The sequence below is a fragment of the Petaurus breviceps genome, unplaced genomic scaffold, assembly GCF_028583685.1.
Source record: "Petaurus breviceps papuanus isolate PSGF00001 unplaced genomic scaffold, PetGlider_PUasm1.0 138, whole genome shotgun sequence".
Taxonomy (NCBI): domain Eukaryota; kingdom Metazoa; phylum Chordata; class Mammalia; order Diprotodontia; family Petauridae; genus Petaurus; species Petaurus breviceps.
In genome coordinates, this window is record NW_027185694.1 from 27,902,656 (window position 1) to 27,927,878 (window position 25,223).

The 25,223-nt window shown below is 38.8% G+C and overlaps 1 protein-coding gene across 2 annotated transcripts in view; it reads right to left on the reverse strand.

Annotated features, from left to right (window-relative positions):
• LOC138177612 (H(+)/Cl(-) exchange transporter 7-like) overlaps nucleotides 1-11,341 on the reverse strand; it is a 35,151-nt gene extending 23,810 nt beyond the window's left edge. For both annotated transcript variants that reach the window (XM_069108837.1, XM_069108829.1), the window contains exon 1: nucleotides 11,038-11,341. In XM_069108837.1, the coding sequence (XP_068964938.1) occupies nucleotides 11,038-11,190 (153 nt within the window). In that variant the 5' untranslated portion in view covers nucleotides 11,191-11,341. The remainder of the gene's footprint in view (nucleotides 1-11,037) is intronic.
• Nucleotides 11,342-25,223: the final 13,882 nt, after the last annotated feature.

The following is a 25,223-nucleotide window of genomic DNA, read 5'->3' on the forward strand; positions in this document are numbered from 1 at the left end:
AAAATGAATAATTCTGATTATGTAATATTAAAGTTTTTGCACAAACAAAACCAGTGTAGCTAAAATTAGAAGCAGATAATTGAGGGGGGAAAAATCTTTGTAGCAAGTTTCTCCAATAAAGTTCTCATTTCTCAAATACATAAAGAATTGACCTAATTTATAATGATAGCCATTCCCCAACTGATAAATGATAAAGGGATATAAACAGTTTTCAAAGGAAAAAAATAAAAACTATCAATAGACATATAAAAATGCTCTAAATAACAATATTTAGAGAAATGTAAATTAAAACAACTCTGTTATACCATCTCACACCCATCACATTACCTAAGATGACAGAAAAAGAAAATGGCAGATGCTAGAAGAGATATGGGAAAATAGGTATACTAATGAACTGCTGGTAGAGTTAAGAACTAGTACAATCATTCTACAAAGCAATTTGGAATGATGCCCCAAAAGCTATTAAACTGTGGATACCCTTTGACCCAGCAATACCACTACTTAGGTCTATACCCCAAAAAGATCAAAGAAAAAAGAAAAGGACCTTTGTGTACAAAAATCTACAGCAGCTCTTTTTGTGGTTGCAAAGCAACTCAGGGTATGTCCATTAATTGAGGAATGGCTGAATAAGTTACAGTATATGAGTGAGATAGAATATTATTTGTACTGTAAGAAATTATGAAAGGAATTGTTTCAGAAAACCCCGTATTAACTGATACAAAATGAAATGAGGAGAACTAGAACAATTTACACAGTAACAACAATTATGTAACGATAACCAACTACAAAATTCATAGTAATTCTTATCAACATGATTCACCACAATTCTAAAGGATTCATGGTGAAAAATGTTGCCCACCTCCAGACAGAAAATTAATGGAAATATAAAACAGACTGAAGCATATTTTTATTCTTTCTTCTTCATGTTTTTTGGGGGAGATGGGAGGGCATAAAATGCAAAAATTTGTTTTATATGACTTCATATTTGTAATAGGTTTCGTATTTTTTATTTTTGCCTTTTCAATATGTAGAGGTAAGGGTTGGGGGAGGGAGAGAATCTGGAATTGAAAATAAAATAAAATTTGATTTTTTTTTTTTAAAGAAAAATCCCTTGGTCTTTATGGTACAGCAGCAAAGCAGATGTAAATGCATCTTCTTTAATGTTATTTCCACAGACAAAATCATTTTCTGATACTGATTCATTTGACAGACCCAAGGACTCTGGTGGCAAGAACTTTCTTTCCTAGGTCTTCAGTAGTTGAGGCTATAGCACCTGCAGGAGCAGCTACCAAGGCTGCTTCTCAAGACAATGGCTGAGAGTCCTGGGCTACAAATACTGCTATTCCTCTGGTTCTTGGATTCAGGGACCTGGAGGGGAAAAGGTAGCGGCAATTTCATTTTACCCAGCACATGCTGCCTCTCTGTCTCTCCCTCAAGGTGCCTTGCTACTTACTTTACCTAGGCTGGCCTGCCCATATTGTGCATTGCAGGTTGGTGGGGATGTGCAGGCTGTTGGTGGGGATGGATGGTCCCTTCTTGGCAGGATTTGTTTCCCATGTGATGATTTCGAGGGCTAGGCTGGAAACAGCAGGCACTGTCATTTCCAGGGTTCCTGTGGCCTATGGGCTGTTGGTAGCATCTGATGAGTAGTTGTTGCTGGTGGTGAGATGAGGAAGGCTGGCTCCCTCTCCACAATGATCTGTCCCCTCAGTGTTTGTTGTAGGGGCTGGGCTGGAAGCAGGACTGATGGCTTAGATTTAGAAAGTACTGCTGTTCCCAAGGCTCTTAGAATCAGAGTCCTGGGCTGTATGAAGACAGAAAGTGGTCAAGGTCATGGTGGTGGTTTGATTTGTCTGGCGCTTCTGTTTTTCTCTCTCAGGGTGTCTTGCTGTTTCAGAGATGACTTCTAAGGTCCTTGATAGCTCCAAATTAATGATTCTGTGGGTTCAAATGTCTATCTATCCTAGTTATATGTTATCTATCACTAACCATTAGGTAAAAATACTTTTGTTATAATGGATAGCCACCCATTTCATATGTTAAAGAAATTCCCAAATAATGTGAAACAAGTCTTTTCTAAGAAAACTAGTATAAATTATTCTAGTCACTTTTAACAACTGGGTTTTAACTTAATGCCAACACCTCCATGGGAAAAGGCCACATAACTCTGGTCTTGGGGTATTTGTATAATAAACTTCAGTCTGACAGAGTCCTCTGTTACTTATATTTCCAAAATCGAAATTAGCAATGAGTAATAGAGCAGTAAGAGGATAACAGAAGAAGGATGGTGTATATATGTGTATGTACATATATATATATACCCAAAGGTCAGAACCACACTGCAACAGCAGTACTCTGACCACCCCAGACTTTGCATCAAACAACCTGGGTTCAAGCCTCAAACCCAATACTTACCAGTTAAGTCAACCTGGACAAGTCACTTCCCCTCAATCAGCCTATTTCCTCAACTGAAAAATGTGTTGATAGTGTCATTTCTTGAATTGACTAACAGAGGCTTGTCACGGAGTAAAAACTTTAAACTACAAAGCTTAAAACGTGAAGACAATACTATTTATTTTTTTTTTTACTTTCAAGTTTTACAAACACCAAACAAAATGAACATTTCTATATAGGAAGTAAAACAGAAATAGAAAGTTGCACATGAAATTGCACATTTCTATTACGTACAGCTTGCTTTTCCTTTAAAGTAGATGATAAAATGCTACCAATAGAAATAATGCTACGGTATCAGCCGGAGTTTTCTAGCAAGGAAAGAGATTTACCAATAAAAGGTGTTAAGCCTACCTCTACTGCTGAGGGGGAAGAAGACCCACAGGTACCCAATGTATGTGGCTTAATTTGATTTCTACTAACCAAACACCTAAAAGGCACATGGCTCAGATCTCCCTCAATCCCTCCTCTTCACAGTAACCGAAGAGCTGCCAAGTCAGTTTATCCGCTCCCTTCTGCCTTCACTTTCCCCACCTCTCCCAAGGATTGCCTCTTTAATTCCTTCCCATCCTCCAAGCCCCAGCTTACATGCTGCTACCACCTCCTCCACCAAGGCTCCCTTAACTCACACCCAAAGTAATCCAGATTTCCTTACACCCATATGAAGAACACTTGGTGCCTTTCTTAGGCACTGCTCTTGTACTATTTTCTATTACAGTTCCTAGGTGATCTATGTAGGATTCACATCCTGCCACCAAAAATGCGACAAGGACAATGTGCCTTTTTTCCTTTGTATCCCTCACAATGACCACCAACCACAGTGGTTAGTACCTAAGAGGTGCTTAATGAGAGGTCTCTAATCCTCTGTGCTGAAGACAGACATCATACTGTAAGACTGGACATACATTCATTTCCAGTCATCTACCTAGAGTGCTTGCTTACACCTTTATAAAAAATGTTAGCTGAATGCACAAATGAAGGAATCTTCCATGCACCTGGCTGCTATCACCCTACATGGTAGCAGGCAGTTTTATGTGCCTGAGTTACCTGACTGAAATATGCTCCAGAAGGGAGTCATTTCTCAAGAGAGAGGTAGTCAAAGATTCAAGATTACTGGGGTAGGACTACACTACAACCGATCATCCCAGGTTCCCCCAGACACATTAAGAGCCTCTCAAGTATTTCAGAGTACCCAAAGATTCCCTGGACCATTCCAAAAAGATAGCTTAAGTTGTCATTCTTTTAACTGTTAGGTCACAGAATTAGACTTAGAGCTGGAAAAGATACTTTAAGGCCACCTACTTCAACAACCTCATTTTAAAAAGAGGGAAAATTAGGCCCTGAGAGGCTAAGTCACTTACTGGAAGGCACAAAGATACTGAGTAGCAGAACTGAGATTTAAACCCAGGTCCTCTGACTCCAAATCCCGGATTGTTTCTACTTCATCATGGTGCCTCTCTAAAAGGCAGATTTTCTTAGATGTCATATTATATGAGAAAATGGAGGCCCAGAAAAGGAAAGAGATGTAAGCAAACTCACACAGCAAATGGCAGGATCAGAATCTGAACTCAAGTCCTCATTCTCCAGCTGTGGTATTTTTTCCACTGCAAGATGCTGACTCCCTAAGGCTCATTAAAAACCAAGCCATGTTTTTTAGTTTCAACATTTTCCGCATTAGAAAAACAGCACAGAGTGAGGGGAGCAGAACCAGAACACTGCACACAATTACACAGACACCTCATATCTGTGATGACTGACTTTGATAGACTTGGCTCTTCTCAGCAATGTAAGGTTCTAAGACGATTCCAAAAGATTCATGATGGAAAAGGCGATCCAAATACAGAGAAAGAATTATGGAGTCCAAATGGAGATCAAAGCAAACTATTTGCTCTCTCTTTTTTTTTTCTTTTGTTTCTTCTTTCTTGTGATACATTCCATTGGTTACAATTCTTCTTTACAACTTGACTATTATGAAAATACATTTAATGTGAAGGTACATATACAACCCATATCGGATTACATGCTGTGTTGGGGAGGAGGGGGAAGGAGAAAGAGGGGAAGAAAATTTTGAAACTCAACTCGTGGAACTGAATGTTGTAAACTAAAAAATAAATTTTTAAAAGAAAAAAACAGCACAAGTGTTAAGCTCCTTCTGGCCTTTTTAAAAATATACATACAAAATATTTACTCTTCTTGTTCCCTACTTTTGATGCACACAATGGCTAATACTCCCTCTCTCCTTGTGATCTGGGTTCTTCATTTTAAAGGGGGGAGGGAGGAAGCGACAGTCTCTAAGTACTTCCCTTTTCTAGTCTAACATACTTATGGTGCCATTGTCACAAAGTCAGGCAGGCAATCTTCAAAAGGCATACCCTGCTCTACCATCTCAGGGCATAAAGCTGGGGACAAAGTCAGAAATGCAGACTGAGTCAATTCTATTCAGTTCACATTTTCTCTGCTTTTCTCCTCATTGACTATGCCAGGCACAACAGCCAGAGATACATTCCCCTGTGGTCTTGAGCAAGAGGCTTCCCAGAAAACTTACATCGTATGGGCTGATTCTGAAGCTTCCCCTTCTGTTGATATACTAACTACCACAGCTAATAGATTCAGCAAGTAGCTCAGAAAGTGCCTGTCATTGCAGCACTCTTTCAGCTGAAAGCAGGTCTGCTTCCGAAATGCAAAATTATGTTCCTAGGAATAGGAATCAAGACTGGCCCTGAGATTTCACTGGTATGGGGAAGCACTGGGGAAGAAAATTCCAACCAATGGAGGCCAGAAATTTACAGATCTAGGGAGATCCCCAGAGCACTGAGAGGTTAGTTTACACAGGATCACACGGATGAAATGTGTCAGAGCAGGACACAAAGTCGTGTCTTCCTGGTTGGGGTAGGAGAGTGTGCAGCCCTTTAACCATTCTTCTACACAGTCCCTCACGTTTTAGTATTAGCCTAAAAAAATTTAAAGGCACAACCCTTAAGATGTATGTATCAATGTCAAAATAAATTACTTTATATTTATTTATATAGAGTTCTTCTATCAGAGAAGATGACTGAGAAACAATTTGTTTACATGAGAATTCAGTCACCTTGTGCTAAAATAAGTTTGCACAGTTTCACCAGAGAACTACTGAAATCAGGCTCTTTCAAAACCAGCCAATTCCTATTTTTCTCTGCTAAAGAAAAGGAGAGCAAGAAGCAAATGGAGTTCAAGGAGAGGTGCAGATTTCACTTCACCCATGAATTTCAACCAGTTTCCATATCAGTTATAACATGATTTAGACACGAATTTTCCACTTTAATACTGGATATTTCCCATCACTTATCCAGAAAACCAACAGCTAGTAAAGTGTTTAATTCAGAGAATATGAACTTCCTAACAACATAGAGAACAAAGGGTAAAAAGAGTTTTAGAAAAGGCTTTACTATAAACTTCAAATGTAAATTATGGTGCTAATTTGTAAATTGACTTTCTTCTGTAAACATAAAATGTCTATGATAGGGTGTATATGATTGAATTTCTAGTTATCTGAGAAAACTGTCACTTCCAAAGCATAAAGAGGCTGATTTTTTTTTTTATTTGGCTCTGGTCTTTGATCAAAGGCAGTTTAAAAGACAAATATAAAACAGCAAGAGAGATAAATGCAAGGACATTACAAGTTAGCATGCCAGGACCCAGCTGTCAACAATTGCTAAACTTGTCAGTTCAAAACCTCAATAGCCAGACCCAATCAAAACATGCTACCAAACCAAGTCAGAGGCACCATTCTATAATGTTATCCAATCACTAGAGAGACTGAAATAAGGACATGCTAAGGAATCCTCAACGCTCCTGAAAATGTTTTCTCCCCCACCCCATATATTCCATAGGAAAAGAACTGAGTATTGTTGATGTATTTACCTGCATTTCTGAGGGTATTTACCTGCATTTCTGCACCTATCCCTGTGAAAATATGACAGAAAACTGAATTCCAGTGGGTCATTTTCTTTTTCAAATTTTTTATTGATCTTATTTTTATATAACCTTTATTTCCAAATATAGTACTAAAAACCCCTGGAAACAAAAACAAACAAAAAAATGGAAAAGAAAGCAATTCAGCAAAACTAAAACACATCAACCAAGTCTAATGATAGATGGAATGTACCACACCTATAATCCCCTGTTTTGTAAAGCAGGCAGGGAAAGGAATTTTCTCATCTCTACTATTTTTACTAAAATAAAAAATTCTTAATTTCTGTTACATTCCTCTGGAATCAATTTTTTTGGGAGGGGACCAGATTCTAGGATTGCTGGCTAAGTCAATAAGTAAACATTTATTAAGGGTTAACAATGTGCTATATACTGTAAAAAAGTGCTTCGGAAACCAAGAAAGGCAAATGACAGTCCCTGCTTTCAAAGTCTAGTGGGGTAGACAACAGGTAAAACAAATATGTACAAACAAGATATGTACGGGATAAAACTGGAGACAATCAACAAAGGTAAGGTGCTCCTAGACTGTGAAAGGCTTCCTACAGAAGAGGAATTCTAGCTGGGACTTGAAGGAGGCCAGGAAGCAAGATGCAGAAGAAGCACATTCCAGGCATGACAGTGAGTCAGTGAAAATGCACAAAGTCAGAAGATGGAGTGTTTTCTTCATGGAATTGCAAGAAGGCCAGTGTCACTGAATCAAAGAATGTGTATCCAGGTATAAGACAGGAAAGGTAGGGAAGGCCAAGGTTATGAAGAACTTTGAATGTCAAACAGTATTTTCTATTTGATATTGGAGGTGAATGGTAGGGAGCCAATGGAGTTTATTGAGTTGGGGAAGAGGAGTGATTTGTGGTCAGACCTGCACTTTAGGAAAATCACTTTGGTGTCTGAGTGGAGAAAGGACTGCAGTGGAGAAAAACTTGTGACAGACCAACCAGCAGGTTTTTGCAATACTCTCAAGGAAGGGGTGGGGAACCCTAGGTCTTGAGGTCACATGTGACAGAATCTAAACTTCATAGAACAAGTCTCCTTAATAAACAGATTTGTTTTGTAAAACTTGAGCTCAAGGGGCAGCTAGGTGGCCCAATGAATAGCGCACCAGCCCTGGAGTCAGGAGGCCCTGAGTTCAAATCCGATCTCAGACATTTAACACTTACTAGCCGTGTGACCTTGGGCAAGTCACTTAACCCCAATTGCCCTGCCTCTCCCCCTCCAAAAAGAAAAGCAAAAAACTTGAACTCAATCAAAAGGCCCCACCCAAGGACCTAGAAGGCCATATGTAGCCTCTAGGCGACAGGAGCCCCACCGCTGGTCCAAGGAGATGAGGGACTGCAGCAAGGTGGTGGCAGTATCAGAGAAGGGAAGGTGGCAATTTTGAGAGATGTAACAAAGGTAAAATCGAAAGATTTTTGGCAACAGATAGGATATGGGATGAGAGAGTGAAAAGCTGAGGATAACAGCGAGATTGTAAACCTGAGGGACTGGGATATAGTTCTACACTGAATAGTGAAAGAAAAGTCTGGAAGAGTAGGAGGGTTTGGAGGGAACAATTATAGTTTCATTTTGTACATACTGAGTTTAAGGTGTCTACGAGACACCCAAATCAAGATGTTTAATAGGCAGGTGGAGATGAGACCCTGGAGGTCAACAGAAAGGTTAGGGTTGAATAAGAGTTATCTGCATAAATATGATAATTGACTCCATGGGAGCTGATGAGATTACCAAGTCAAATAGTATAGAGGGAGAAAAAATGAGGGCCTAGGACAGAGCCCTGTAAGGGCCTGAGGAACAGGTAGGTAGGAGGAAAAGAGGAGAGAGTAGTGTCCCAAAAACCTGTCAAAGGCTCCAGAGAGGCAAGAAGGATGAGGATTGAGAAAAAGCCATTGGATTCAGCAATTAAGAGATGAATGATAAGTTTGGAGAAAGTAGTTTTAGTTGAATGATGAGGTCAGAAGCCAGACTGTAAAAAGAGAATGAGGGGAGAAGTGAAACATCTATTGCTGGTTGCCCTTTCAAGGAGTTTAGCCACAAAAGGCAGGATGAGAAGACACGGGCATATTTGTAGGCAGTGGGGAAGCAGCCCGCAGACAAGAAAAGAATGAAGATAAGTGAAGGGCCAATATGCCAAAGGATGGAGCGGGATCACATGTGATACAGATGGGTTGGTCTTGCCAAGAAGCGCTACCTCATTTTGTGAGACAAGGGTGAAGGAGATAGTGGCAAAAAACAACTAGGTGATTTAAAATAAAGAGAAGGGGAGAAAAGGGAGCTTTTCTCTTTTTCAGTAAAATATGAGGTAAGGTTAGCTGAGAGGGTTGGGGAAGGAGGATCCATGGGAAGTCTGAGGAGGGATGAAAAGATCTAGAAGAGCAGCTATGACGAATAGGATAGTGACTTCATTAATTATTGAAGTGTAAGGAGTGCTTGGCACCAGTGAGGGCCCAACTGAGGTTATGTAAAATAAATCTGAAGTGGACCCTGGCAGAACTGTTGCATGATTTTATCCAATTCCATTTAACAGAACGAAAAGGTACTGGATGGTGGGAATGAACTAAGGCTCAGGCCTGGCAGGGCCCAATTGGTGATATAAGGGAGCAAGAAACTCAAGAGAAGCCAGTATAGATTTTAAGTGGCTCACCAAGGGGCGAACATGGAGAAAGGAGGAGAGTGTAGCTAGTGAAAGGATGACAGCCTGGAAGAGAACTACGGCAGCCATCTGCTCTACAACTTAGTTTGAAGACAGCTAGAACTGAATAGCTAATATTTGTCAGAGGCAGGACCAGATTCAACCATTCTCAAAAAAAGGCAATACCCCTTAGAAAGAAAGGAAGAGGGGTAACCAGGTGGCTCATTGAGTAAGAGCACCAGCTCCAGTGTCAGGATGACCTGGGGATCAAATACTTAGCTCAGATACTTAGCACCACACCCAGAAATAACTGGCCATGTAACCTTGAGCAAGTTACTTAACCCCGATTGATTAAAAAAAAAAAAAGGAAGGAAGAAAATAAAAGAAAAAAAGAGAGAAAGAAAGATGAATATTCCCATATAGCAACTGTCCAACCAAAGAAAAGTCACTTAGTTGGAAGTCATCTAACAGGACCAGTTAAAGTCACTTTAAGTCCTAATTGTAAAAAGTTAAGGAAAGAAATTTGATCCATGTGATGATTTAAAAGACCAGAGAATAATCATAAATTCAAGCTAACTCAATACTCAGAAAAATCTAATACTTATAACTCTTCTAGCTACCATGAACTCCTTTCCCTTCAACTGTTACAGAAATCACATAAAACCAACCACCCCAAGCATGTTCACACCACCTTCCCTACTTTTTCCAACTAAAGAAAGGGGAGCAGTTAGGTAATACAGCACTGGCCCTGGAGTCCAGAGGACTTGAGTTCAAACCCTGCCTCAGACACTTGACACTTACTAGGTGTATGACCCTGGACAATTCACTTAACCCCAATTGCCTCACCCCTCCCCCCAAAAAAAGAGGGGCACAGAAAAGGGAAGTGACTTTCCCAAAGTTACACAATGAATTATTAGTTAAACCAAAACCAAGGTCTCCTGACCTCCAGTCTGATCCCCTTTTCACCACACCCTACTTGCCTCTATTGAGGGCACTACAACCATATCATCTTCTGAAATCCTTTACCCTTATCTTCCTTAAAGGAAGTTTCAGTTAAAAATCGTCGAGTCATGTGTCAAGGGTCCTAGCACCAGATCTGAGAAGGCAGCATGTTGAATATAGTCAACAAGCATATATTGGCCCCTAAGTGTATTAAACACCTACTGTGTGTCAGGCACTGGCAGATATAAATATAGGAGATACAAAGAAAGTTCACAAGTAGGGTCCCTGCCCTCACGGAAAAAGACAATGGGAAACTAATAAAGGATAAATAGGAAGTTATGGGGGAGGGTAGAAGGGAGGAAAGAGGACGTTGGGAAAACCCTCTAGAAGAAGGTGAAGGAAGCCAAGGATGCTAGAAGGTGGAGGAGATGAAGAAGAGCATTTACAGGCCAGCTATGAGTCAAGCACTGCACTGGAAAATGCCCTGGATGGGCAGCCAGAGTGTTTGAGCTCTCGAACCAGTTCTGCCACTAATTCACTGTGCAACCTCAAACAAGTCATCTCCTCTCTCTTTGATTTGTTTCCTTTGAAATGAAGCAGTTGAGTTAAATAGGTAGCTGCGATGGAGTGGAAAAGCCATGAGATTTGCAGTCAGGGGACCTGGGTTAAAATCCTGATTCTGTTCCTTCCCGTGGTCGCCTGGACCTGGTCCCAGTTCTGAATCTGCAAATTTGACGTTATCTCTCAGGTACCTTCCTACTCTAATGATTTTTAAGCCGGGAACGTCACCCAAGGGTCAACTGGGAAGGGGGAGGGGAGGAGAGTAGAGGGAAAGGTAAAGGCCAGGGGGGAATGTCGGCTGTTCTGCTTCCCCAGAAGACAAGAGCGCAGCCCTCCCGCTTACCCTCAGGCCCTAAGGAGAGAGTTCCCTGGTGAGAAGTAGGAAGGCGTGAGGACTAAGAGATCAGAGAAGAAGAGGCGGGGGTCCTGGCCGCCCGCAAGCCGCCTCCGTTCAAGCGTCGCCGGCGCGGCCCGGGAGGCGTTCTCACCTGCGGAGCTGCCGCCGGCCCGGCCCCGTTCAGCAGCGGTGTGCTCTCCCCGTGCAGCTCCGTGAACGGAAGCTGTGGCCTCCGAGGCACCGTCGCCTCCGCCTCCTCGTGGTCGCGCCCCGACCATGACACCTTCTTGGAGACGTTGGCCATGCCGGGGCTGAAATCAGCGGCCCCAAAGCGGCCCAGGGAAGCTGGCAGCCAGTAGAGCCGGGAAAGAAGGTATCTTTTCCAGCAGCTGTTTGTTCACATGACCCAGCAGGGTTAAAGCATCCTGTGACCGAGCTACGGTGGCCGATGTGAGAACGACAAGCGGCAACAGAGCCTTCTGGGAGTTGTAGTTCAAGCGCACCTTTTCTTCCGTCCAGCCCCACGCGCCTGCGCAATCCTATAAATTTAGTTGAGGACCCTAGATTTCCATCACCTGCCTCCAGGAGGGAAAGTCACAAATAGTCCTGAAACAATGTGCAAGTGGGAAGAGAGGACGTAAGGCAGGTCACTCCCTTTTAAAGATCCACTAAGTCAGTGGCTCTTCCTGTTGATTTGTCATGTGAAAGTACGAGCCCTTTGGTGCTGATCCCCACGTGCCCCTAGAAGTTGTCAGCGGAGTTCAGGTACAGTCTCTAGGAGAACCCCTACTGGCCTGTGCCCAGGGTGCTCATGCAACCCCGCTGTATGTGTACACATAGATCTTTTGGACCAGTTCTGTGATTTCATCTAACAGGGACTCCCTATGTAGGGACCAATGTAGATGGGAACCTTCTCTGAAACTCTTGAGTCTTAGAGAGTTCCTTAGGGCCCTAGGAAAGTGAAGTGATTTACACAGAGTCAGTAGGCCAGTACATATCAGGGTCTGCACTTGAAGCTCTTTTCCTGATTCTGAGAATCTCTATCTATTCCACCAAAGCCTTTCTGAAGCAAATATACCATTTAACTATATACAATCTCGAATTATTGTGTATGATCAAATGAAATAATGTACGTAAAGTGCTTTGTGAGAACTCAAAGTGCTATTTAAAATGCCAGCTATTATTCTTCATATAAAGTATATCTTGTTTTTACAACTAGACTGTAAGATCCTACAAGGTAGAAACCATGTGTTTTCTATTTCCTTCAGCATCTCACACATAGTAGGACCTCAATAAGTATTTGCTAAATTAAGGAATGAATAAGGAGGCATTTAAAAATTTTATTATTATTTTTAACATTCATTTTTTTAAATTTTGAGTTCCAAATTATCTTCCTCCTTTCCATCCGTCCCTCACCCATTGAGCAATGTGATATCAATAATACATGTAAAATCATATAAAACATATTTCCATATTAACTATGTTGCAAAAAAAAAGCAAGAAAAAGAAAGTGAAAAAATTATGCTTCAATCTGTACTCAGAGTTCATCAGTTCTGGAGGTGCATAGTGTTTTTTCATCATGGTTTCTTTGGAATTGTCTTGGATGATTGTATTGATCAGAGTAGCTAAGTATTCTACTGCAGATTATCATTGCAATGTTGTTACTGTGTACCACATTCTCCCAGTTCTGCTCACTTCACTTTTCATCAGTTCATATAAGTCTTCCCAGGTTTTTCTGAAACCACTCTGCTCATCATTTCTTATAGCACCATAGTTTTTGTCACAATCACATACCACAATTTGTTCAGTCATTGATTGGCATTGATAGGCATTTGTTCAATTTCCCATTCTTTGCCCCCTCAAAAAAGAGCTACTATAAATATTTTTGTACAAATAGGTCCTTTTCCCTTTTCTTTGAGATCTACGGGATACATACCTAGTAGCAGTAATGCTGGGTTAAAGGGTATGCGCAGTTTTATAACCATTTGGGCATAGTTTAAAATTGTTCTCCAGAAGGGTTGGAATAGTTCACTCTATCAGCAGTGCATTAGTGTCAGAATTTTTCCACATCCCCTCAAGCATTTGTCATTTTTAAAATAAGGTCACAAATATTCTCTATGGACTCTTAGAAGAATAAATTCTTGCCCTCTGGGTTTTGATTTGAAATACTCGCCAAGCATTTAGGGTGATAAATAAAGAGCCAAGAACTTAAAGCAAGTGTTCCAAGGCAGAATAAATAAAATATTTCATAAGCATTGTTTTGCTTTAAGTTAAAAAAAAACTTCATTAACTATATACTGAGTTTAAATGACTATTTGGAAAAGTTGGCATATTCTATGGTAGCAGTAATAGCAAAAAATTGTTTTTTGGAGTTCAGAAAGGCAATCAACACTGCTACCTTTGTAGAAATCATATTAGGGATTTGTAAGCTTTTTATCATACTTTCGTTATTGATAAAAGCATGGGTCTTTCTGTCAGTAATGAAATTTACATTAAATTCATTAATGCTGTATATGTACTCCATAGGATCATTCTTGAAAGTACAATGAGAGATTCTAAAATGAGCCTTTAGGCCTGGGTACAAAAGCACCAGGTTCTGTCTGCTGCCGCCCCCCCCCCCCACATGGGAGGGTTTGGTGAGCCTACTTCTGGAAGTGCTTGATAACATGCACTGGAGGGGCCCTGCTCCAGGATTCAGAGTGTGTGCAAGTATCATATGACTGCTTCCTTTCTGCTTACTGAATAGTGAGGAACAATTTTTTTATTGGCTATTGAACCAGAAATGAATTTTCATACAAGAGGCCAACCAACCAAATGCACATCTCTTTTCCAGTGGTGATTGAGGAAAGACATACTATAAATCTCTAAGTAGGGAGAACGACCTTGGAAGAACCCTTTTCTATCCACCTGGGTTACCCCGTGGCCTATTAACATATGGAACCTCTATTTCTTTGACCTTTTGTTCTTTTTGCTCTTAGTTGAATGAAAATTGGGGATAGTACAAACTAGGCTACAATATTATGAATTTGAAAGGTTGGAAAAGCCACCAAAGGTTCAGAAACTGGAATCTATGTGAGAGTTTGCTGTCAGTCAAGCCCAATGGGTAGCATCACCCCAAGGAATGACCTATGGGGTCCAGCCCAACAGTGAATCAACTTAGTAGAAAGAGGAACTCACCCCACACTACATCCAAAAGTGAACTTGGCCAGGTGAGTGTTCATAGCAGCCACTTAAAATTTGAACCTCCCTCCCCAAGGACTAAGATGGTAGAGGGGAGAGAGTAACTTTGGGTTTTGCTCTATCTTTTCAGTAAATTATATAAAGCTAATTTTCAGTAAAAATGTAAAAGCTAATTAATGTTCTCTAATTAAATGATATTGGGATGCTAATCACTGGTGATTGATATTGGGGAAAACACATCAGAATGGGAGCTCAAGCTAATAACATCAGAACCCCACTGTCCCTCAGAACCTGGAAGGGTGAAATATAATCAGCTGTGCTATGGTGATCCAGCCTGCTAGTGTGGGTTGGGAGAGTAAGCCCAGAACCTCTCTGCAGTTGAATTTGTGACTTGCCATAACAATTAAAATGGTTGTGCAATATTTCATTTATTCATCTAAGTATTTGCAGAACACCAACTGTGTGTGTCATCATCACTTAGTACTGAAGGGGAATACAGAGATCTATGACAGTTTTTGCCCCTAAGTTTTCCATCCTTTAAATGCAAGAAGAAAAGAAGAGAATGAAGAAAAGAGGATTTGAATGGAGTTTCTGCTGTGCTAGGAAGGAAAAAATAGTGTTGCTTAACAACTGAAGCAGGGCATTCCACATTTCATGAAACCACACTATGTGTTCCATCACCTGGCTGGGCCTCAGTTTCTCTGTAAAATGAGAAGTTTAGACTAAATGACCTAGTAAAAGTCTAAATGCATGACTCTGTGATGAAAAAGAGGTAGGATATCATTGGGTGCTGGTTGCAAAGTGTCCATGGTGTGAGAAATAGCAATGTTTTTATAGCTTTGTGCAGAGCCTCAGTCCAAATACAGTCTTAATGATTTGATGAAATATCAGATTTCTCATGAAATGAAGTATTTAAACATCTGGGTGAGTTGAGAATGCAGGCACTGGCTCTTTCACTGGATATGTAATTATAGGCCCTTAAAACATTCTTACTGGCTAATCAGGAAAAAAAATTATCTTACCAATCAGTAAGCATTTATTAAGCACCTACTATGTACCAGGCATTGTGCTAAATCCTGGGATAGAAAAAAAGGCAAAAAGACAGTCCTTGTCCTCAAAGTACTTACAGTCTAATAAGGGGAGGCAACACGTAAACAAATATGAACAAAGCAATACAAAATACATAGGGTATATACAGGATAAATAGGAAATAATTAACAGAAGAAGGGCACTAGAATTACGGGGATTGGAGAAGCCTTCTTGTAGAAGATGGGAATGAAGATATCTGACAGTTTTCATATGGCTCTAGTTGTATAAAATGGAATCACAGGTGTGGAATGGGGGTCTGGCACATACTCAGACCCCATCAGCTTGTGAGCGATTTCACTTCTAGGTGAAAAGGTTGAATTAGCTGAATATGCTGATGGGATCTGCGCTAGACCTTCATTACATATGAATGAGCAGAACTCAGCAGATGCTTTTGGAGGGGTTGTTTAGGTACCAAGATTCCAAAACTAAGGCTAGTTTTTAGGAAGATCAACATACAAAATCTGTGTCATGCCCATGAGATGTATAATTCATTTGTGAATTTCTGCTAAGTTTCATCTATTGAGGAATATTGCAAATCAAAGAGAATATAATAGCTTGGAATTGAGGCTGTCTGTAATAAATGCAATAATACTCTTCCATCTCTCTCACTTCCTTTCCTTGGAACATCTAACTTCCTTTAAAGCTCAGTCTAAGTGCTATCTCCTAGAAAATGCCTTTCCTGATTCCCAGCTATTAGCTCTTTTTCTACCGCTTCAAAAAATGTCTGTATATATTTTGCCTTTATTCATTCTTGCTCATGTTTCTCCTCAGTAGAATGGAAGCTTGTTGAAGACAGACCTGTTTCCATTTTGGTCTTTGTAGCCTTACAATGTTCTTTCAGTTCTGTTCACTTCACTTTTCTTCGATTTATATGGGCCTTCCCAGGTTTTTCTGAAATCATCCTGTTTGTCATTTCTTATAGCACCGTAGTTTTCTATCACAATCATATACCACAGCTTGGTGTGAACAAAAAGTCTATTTATTCAGCTCTTCTTTGAAGAAAGTCTTAGCCTCCTTTGAAATAGATGGTAAAAGGGGGCAGCTAGGTGGTGTAGTGAATAGAGCACTGGCCCTGGAGTCAGGAGGACCTGATTTCAAATCTGGTCTCAGATACTTAACACTTACTAGCTGTGTGACCTTGGGCAAGTCACTTAACCCCAACTGCCATGCCTTCCCCCCTCCCCCCAAAAAAAGAAAAAAAAGAAATAGATGGTAAAATTCAAGAAAATTATGTCAGGATGGTTGAGGATTCCTCAGTGTGCCAGTATTGTTGTTTGGGTCTTGTCTTCAGTTTAGTTGTTTTTCATTCACATCTGGCTCTACATGACCCAATTTGGGATTTTCTTGGCAAAGATATTGGAGTGATTTGCCATTTCCTTCTCCAGCTCATTTTTGCAGATGAGGAAACTAAAGCAATCAGGGTTAGGTGACTTTCCCAGTCAGATGTGAACTCAGGACAATGAATCTTCCTCATTCTGGGCCCAGTGTTCTATCCACTGTGCTACCTAGCTTCCCATTTTCATAATTATAGAGATTCAAATAACAGAATGTAATGGTAATGGAATTTGAACCCCACAGTGGGATGGATTTGTCGATGTGATGAGAGAGGGCTGAACTGGGAGGGGCTGGTGAGACCAAGCTGAGAGAGGCCAGAAGAACTTCTGGGAACAGTATCTCAGAGGCAGAGAGAGAGAGAGAGAGAGCTGCCAGGAACGAGGATGCTGAGAGAGAGAATTGCTAGGGGCCAGAGTTCCTGAAAGAGAAAGAGAACTGTCAGCTGAAGCTGCCTGGACTGCTGAGGGCCAGATGGAGCTGCCCAGGACTTCTGAGAACTACCACCTGGAGCTGCCGAGAACTCAGGAGGCATGACTGTGGTGCTTGTGCTTTGTCTGTTTTGATGTCACTTTGTCAGATTCGTTTGTTGGCAGAAGCCTCAGACCTTGTTGGGTCTAGGTTGATTTCACAGGCAGAAGGTGAATTGAAGAGGATGCTGGCAATGTGCATGAATGTTATGGTGTCTTTGTCAAGCTTTGTCTTCCCAGAAACAGAAACTGCTGAGAACTTGGCTCAGAGTCAAGATGAAGAAAAGACCTCTCCTTGGGTATTGAACGCTGTAATGATATTGTAACCTAGTTGTGACCTAGGGGTGGATGGTCTTTGTACTTTCCACTTCCCCTTGAGAGGGTGCTTGGTGGTGACTGATGATATTGTAATTCGGTTGTGATCCAGGGGTGGAAAACTTTTGACCTTTGTACTTTGTGACTGACCAAATGAACGTACTTTGTTTATGATTGGAAACTAATCTCCAGTTGAGTAGAGAGAAGACTTTGTGATTGATTATCCAGGGTGGAGTACTTTGACTTTGTACTTTGTGATTGAATTGAGGACTTACTAAATGATTGAGTTACACATGGTGAATGCTGTATTTTGATTTTCTGTGAATGTTTTGCCTTAATCTGTCACTGAATAAATGAAATTTGCTATGCTTGTTATCTGAACCTTGGAAAGCTGTTCTTGCTTGGCATTACACAGAATAGAAAAAAATTAATACTAATAATGTACTTTGCAATTTTGGTCTGTCTGACTGAAACAATTTTATCTAATTTAAAACCTTTTTCTGTATCCATTCATATATATATATATACCATTTCTAGCTTGGAGAGAGATGTCCAAACTGGCATAATCTCTTATATCCTTTAACATGAATCTCTTCCCCAAGATAATTTGAGGTAGTATTTATATGAATCTTCAATAAGAAAAAGATTATAATATGTTAAGATATAATTTGGGATTAACAATCCAGAAGCCACCACTCACTTCCTTCCTAGTCCTCTCCCTTTGAGGATTGAATAGAGTTCCTTCCTGTGGTCAATATCCTAACTTTGAATGCAACAGAGGATACTGCTCCAGATGCATCAAAGCGCCAATTAGTTTAGAGTGGTGAGGAGGTAATGCTCTTACCTAAAGAAGAGTTAAGTTTAGAGTTTGTCATTAATTTATTTCCCCAAGAAAAGCCTTAGTTTTTGCTCTACCCATTTTCCTGAGGGGAAGATATCTATGAAGTGTTTTGAACTAGAAAAAATATTTTTCTTATTATTTTTAAAGAAACTAAAAGGATGTTTTTAATATGTTTCTATAGCCCATTCTCTCTAATACTTTCAGTTAATATCTTCTGATTGAGATCTAACTAATAAGGTCCTAAGTTATTAAGAATAATTCCTCACTAAAGCTATAGTTACAAAACCTTATGCAGCAATGCTAATCTTTTCTATTAAAAAATTAGCATGCCTCCTTTTCATAAGTCTATTCAATTAACTTTCTGAGCACATATTTTATCCAAATAAAAATTGGAATTTATTATAATTTTATAACACACAAATCTTAGACATACAAGAAAAATAATATAAAACACAAATACTGATTTCTAAACTCCTTTGCAATTTTTACATAACATATTAGTATTGTGATGTGTAAACTTGTTTTTAATGCAGTTTCTCAAGAGGAGTATCATTAATGATATTGCTACTCATAATTCTTTTTTTAACCACTAATCAAGAATGATGTTTTGACTTTATATCAGCTACAGAGCAAACCTTGTTTCATACAAATAAGATGTGTGAGATGTAGTAAAACTTCTACCATTTTGTTTGATAAACCAGAAAACTCTTTTGTCACCTATATTGAAATCATAACAAGATTTTCATGTTTCAATATGTTATCACAAAAAAAGTCTAATATAGGGTAAGATGAAATGCATTCATATTTGTCCTTGGCAAATGGGTTCTTATTCTTTTTTTTTTTGCTTTTTTTTTTTTGGAGGGGAGAAGGCAAGGCAATTGGGGCTAAGTCTCTCATCCAAGGTCACATGACTAGTAAGTGTTAAATATCTGAGGCCAAATTTGAACTCAGGTCTGCCTGACTCCAAGGCTAGTTCTCTATTCACTGTGCCACCTAGCCACCCCTGGGTTCTTATTCTTCATGCTCAGAAATATCTAGGTATTTGAAATAAAATAATTCCTTCTGCAGATTGACCAAGTCATTAATAAATAGGTCTTTACTTTCTATTTAATTTTCAAGGTAGACATTTTAAAATTAAGAAACATAATATTATTTTATAAATTTATCATCCATAGCTTTAACTTTTAAAAAATGTAGTTACTTTATCATTCTGGGCTAGAATATTATTAATTTGAAGACTTTGAAATAATTCATTTAGAGTACTCAGTTCTTCAAAATTTCCAAGCAAATACAAAAGTTTCATGAGGAGATGTTTGTTGTGAAATTACTCTGCTTTATCTTATTATCATCACTAAGAAAAAATGCATCTTCTTTTAACTTAAATGTCCTTCAAAATTCCTTGGCATGAGAAAATCAACATTTAAAAAAATTTTTATTTTATTAAATTTCTTTATCTACTTTTAGTTTACAACATTCAATTCCAAAATACCTTCAGTTACAAATTTTCTCCTCCTCCTTCTCCTCCTCCCCCCCACCATAGCGGGGACGGGGCATGCAATCCAATATAGTGTCTACAAATACCTTCACTTTAAACATTAGTCAGGTTGTAAAGAAAAATTATAATCAATGAAGTGAACAACGAGGAAGAAGGAACAAAACAAAACAAAACACAAAAGAGAGAGCAAGTAGTTTGCTTCAATATGCATTCAGACTCTGTAGTTTTTTTCTCTGGATGTGGATATCCTTTCCATCATGAGTCCTTTGGGGTTGTCTTATAACCTTGCATTGCTGACAGGAGCCCCGTCTATCAAAGTTAGTCATAACAGATACAATGTGCCTGTAATTATGTACAAAGTTCTCCTGGTTCTGCTCTCCTCACTCAGCATCAATTTATATAAGTCTCTCCAGGTTATTATAAAGTCTGTCTGCTCCTTATTTCTTATAGCACAATAATATTCCATTACATTCATATACCACAACTTGTTCAGCCATTCCCTGATTGATGGGTATCCCCTTGATTTCCACTTCTTTGCCACCACAAAAAGAGCTGCTATAAATATTTTTGTGCAAATAGGTCTTCCTCCCACTTATATGATCTCTTTAGGATACAGCTGTAGAAGTGGCATTGCTGGGTCAAAGGGTATGCACTTTTTTTTCTGGCCTTTTGGAGGGCAATTGGGGTTAAGTGACTTGCCCAAGGTCACATGGCTAGTTTTTGTGTTAAGAGTCTGAGGCTGGATTTGAACTCAGGTCCTCCTGACTCCAGGGTGGTATGCACTTTTTTATAGCCCTTTGGGCATAGTTCCAGAATTCTCCAGAATGGTTGCATCAGTTCACAACTCCACCAATAATGCATTAGTGTTCCAATTTTCCACATCCTCTCTAGCATTTATCATCTTAGCCAATCTGACAGATGAGATGTGGTAGCTCAGAGTTGTTTTGATTTGCATTTCTCTAATCAACAATGAAAATCAACATTTTTTGCAATAAAAAGTACATACTCCAACTTCTGCTCCCATACTGTCACACCATTTTGTAGAGAGCTTTCCTTTTTACCAGACTTTTAAAAATAAAGTTTATTCATTTTGTCACAATTTGAAGCACAGTACATATTGTTCAGTACTTTTCTGTTGTGTCTGACTCTTCATGACTACATTTGGGCTTTTCTTGGCAAAGATATTAGAATGGTTTGCCATTTCCTTCTCCAGCTCATTTTACAGATGAGGAAACTGAAACAAACAGGGTTGTGACTTGACCAGGGCCACACAGTGTCTGAGGAGGGATTTTAACTCAGTAACCTAGTTGTCTAAACATAGTACATAGATCTTCACTAACACTTCTTCATACAAATCTTTGAAGTCTGTGAAGTATACAATGTATACAAATCGCATAAGGGACCATATTTTAAAATAGTACTTGTATGTTGTATTACATCCTGACATAAATTGATCTCTATCAGTATAGAATCCAATATAATTCTCCCACATTATGTAATTTTCATTTTAAAAATTGTTAATTAAATTAAAATTTTTTTGTTGATGTAAATAGGCATCAATAGGTTTGCACTGTGATGAATATTCCCTAACATCAGTTTCTTTTCTTTTTTTTTTCCTTTTTAGAGGGGGAAGGTAGGGCAATTGGGGTTAAGTGACTTGCCCAAGGTCACACAGCTAGTTTTTGTGTTAAGTGTCTAAGGCTGGATTTGAACTCAGGTCCTCCTGACCTCAGGGCCAGTGCTCTATTCACTGTGCCACCTAGCTGCCCCCCTGACATCAGTTTCAACAAGAGAATATATGTGTGTAAGCAAATGAGTGTTTTTAATTACACCTGTTGCTTCATGTACTTGGAATGTAAAATAGGAAGATCATAGTTTCTCAAGTAATCACAAAGATCTTCAGATATAGCTCTTTCTACTACATTATCTGCAAGTGAGACCATAGAAGCTGCTTTGTTTATGATTAGCCCAAATGAGGCTTTTTATTTAGTAGTTCTATGCCAAATATTATAAGAAATCCTTTTGATGCAACAGACATTTTGGGGGAAAGAGTTTGGTTTTTATAAGAGTATGTATGTATATGTATTTTATTTTCAACCATTTACCAAAGGTTTGGTCCAAAGAAATAAACAGAATCAGTTACCCCCTTAACTGAACGTTTGCTCTAAGAGCAAACAGAATGGGGTCCCCCTTAACCAAACATTTGTCCAAAGAACAAATAGAATAATAGGGTTTCTCCTTACCAAACATTTGTTCAAAAACAAACAGAATGGGGTTCACCTTACCAAAGGTTTGACCAAAGAACAAACAGAATCAGGCTGTACATGGGCTACAACATCTTTATTTATTCTCATTAAGCCAGAGAATAATGCATTGCATGAGAGTCAGAAAATGATTCTGAACTCAGAGTAAACAATCTGAAGGAGACCCTTTAGATACTTAGAGCAATCCCAACTCAGGATACCTATGTCAACCAAAATTATAATCTCCATATGTGTTAACCATAATATGAGAAAGGAATACAGATTGAAAATACAATAAGTGTCAAAGTGTTGACTGAAATTATAGATCCAGGATGTTAGTGTTTCTTTTATAATTAAGATGAAAATGTGTGTGTATGTATGTGTAGCATAATACAGTATAACATGTGTCTATAAAATACCAAGATAAGAAAAGTCCCATTATTCAAGATAGTGACTGGTTCAAGGCTCCTTATCTTTGGTAGTCATAAACAAAAGAATGCTCCTGGTCAATTTCATCTGGCCTTGTAGTCACTGACACAGAAAGGGGCATTTTGGATTCACTCAGAGAACAAAGCAAAGCACATCTGTTATGCCAGAGCACACAAAACATTATGGTAGGTTAAGCTTAGAGTGGGCCAAAATGTCTTTCTCCTGATTAACCAATCCAGGTCTCAGGCCTTCCTCAGGTAATGGGGGACTCAAAATTGGTTCACACACACGCACATATGTATGTGTGTATGCATACACACATATACACATACATATGCAGGTATATCTGGGTTCTTTTTTGCTAACATCTTTCACATATATACTTTCAAGATGTCATTTAAATGGGTTAGGTTTCATGCTAACTGAAGCTAAAGCAGTTGCACAAAGTAAACACATCAGTTTTTCCTCTTCATTAATAATTCTATTTGTGAATCCCAGGGATAAATGTATTAAATCGTATTTTCTAGATGTGGGCTTGGTACTTTGTTTCTGTATTTCTACTACTTAAACTGTCTTTATTATTTTTGCTTAACTAGTTTCAACTACTTCACTGGAATTTCTCCTCAAACTGGTTATGTATTTGTCTGTCATAAAAGGTTATTATTTCACTTTATAAAACCCTAGACAATAACAAATTTATGGCTCTCACCTGTGATCCAGGTGGCCCAGAAGAAGTCCTGACTCTAGGCTCAAAGAAGACTAGGTTCAGTCTGGGGGAGGCTGATTCCAAAGAGAAGAGATTAAAATTTTTTCCTCAAACTCTGGCTCATTATGACCTGATTTGGATTTAATCCTGGAAAATCTCCTTAAACAAAATTTAGGTTTGGTTCATGTCTAGGGTCTCCCCAAAAAGGGGGCTATGAGAAATGAGTATTTCTCTATTGCATTGAATAACTAATTTTGGATTGGGACCAAGGGTTTTCCTTGCCCAGGTTCATACAGCTAGTAAGTGTCTGAAGCCAGATTTGAACTCAGGAAGACTGACCCCAATACTGACTTTCTATTCACTGTGCCACCCTAGCTTACTTTTCTGAATACTGCCAATTCAAAACTTTTCTTGGAAGAAAAATGTTAATAAGTATATCATTTACATTCCCCAAGGGGAAAGTAAATCTTTGTACAAACACTGGAAGAGTGGCAAAGATTGTGTAAAAAGCTTTGTGGAATCCTAAATGTCTAATAACAAGGAGAAAGATTAAACAAATTATGGTAATCAACATAATGGAATACAATCTAGCAACTAATGTTGCCAAGTATCAAGAATAGATAGGACTCTGGAAAGACATTTAGGAAGTAATGTAGTGATGTGTTCAGGGTCATACAGCCAGTGAGGGTCTGAGGCCAGATTTGAATTCAGGTCTTTCTGACTCCAGGCCTAGTGCTCTATCTGCTACACAACCAGCTGAAGAAAAAACAAAAAAGCATAACTAGAAGAACAAAAGGAAAATGAAATTAAATGAATGAACAAACAGAAATACCTGACAGAAACAGAAGGAAATTTAAGCTATAATGCCATTTTTATGGGGTGCATTTCATTTATTTAAATGTAAGCAGTTACAAAGTAAGTTTAATAGATTCTATTGATAGTCAACATTATTTATAATAAATCAGTTTAAAATTTAAATATTTTATGTCCTAACTAGTGGCATACTATTTAGTTCCCCTATTCTAGACTATTAACCCCTCCCATTAGAATCTCACTTCAAATGTATTCTTGATCAATTAATATTTCAATATTCCAACAGACTTTTAAAAAAATTTCGTAGGAAGGGCGCAGTCATTTAAACACTTTTTGTCCCAACCAATGGCACAATATTTAGCCCCTATATGTGCCTGTTCTATCATCTAGCTTACTAATCCCCTGTTAAAGCCTCACTTCAAATGTATTATTGATCAAGTAAATATTTCAATATCCCAACAGGCTTTCTTATTTCATAGGCAAGGGCACAGTCCTCTCCTCTCTCACTCAGATTACAACCTCTATAGATTTTAATTGATGAGTCAATCAATTAAATAATTTGGCTGTTGTTTTCAAGTGAGAAATAAAAGCACACATTTTAAGTGTCACAGCATTAAGGAACAGTTATATTTGTGTACATAGGGATACTAAACACAATACATTTAATGTATCTGGATAAGAACTATAATATTTGACTTTAAACATAAAGGTTGAAAAACAATTGTTTTCACGCATCAATACTAATGGAAAAAGATTTAGTTTCTTGAAATTCTACTTCTTGTCAGACTGTTCAATCCTCTCCTTGCTCACATTATGACTCAGTCATTTTATGAACATCATATTCAGATGCTCCAATTCACAGGTAGCAAATGAGATAATTCATATAAAATCCTCTGTAAACCTTAAAGCACTAAATAAATGGCAGATATAATTATAAAAAACATATTCATTATATATAAACCCTAGTCCATTCCACCCAGTATAGTAATGAAAATAATAAAAGGCAATATTGTCTGCGTAAAATGGTTTGAAATTCATATTGATAAGATCTTTGTAAAGCTTACTTGTTGACTAAGATGAGTAATGACAATGGGAAAACATGCTTAAGGAGTTTAATATATATAAAGAGAATAGAGGAGAAAACAAGTTTTCAACTATTCATTCAACAAGCATTTATTAGAAATCTACTAAGCACCAGAAATTTTTGTGTCCCACTCGGGATGGAAAACAAAAGCCAGAAGATGGTGGAGCAAAAGCAGGAAGTTACTTGAGCTTGTCCCCAATTACCTCAAATACCCATTTTAAAAAATTACTCTAGGGGGCGGCTAGGTGGCGCAGTGAATAGAGTACCAGCCCTGGAGTCAGGAGGACCTGAGTTCAAATTTGACCTCAGACTTAACACTAGCCTCTTGACCTTGGGCAAG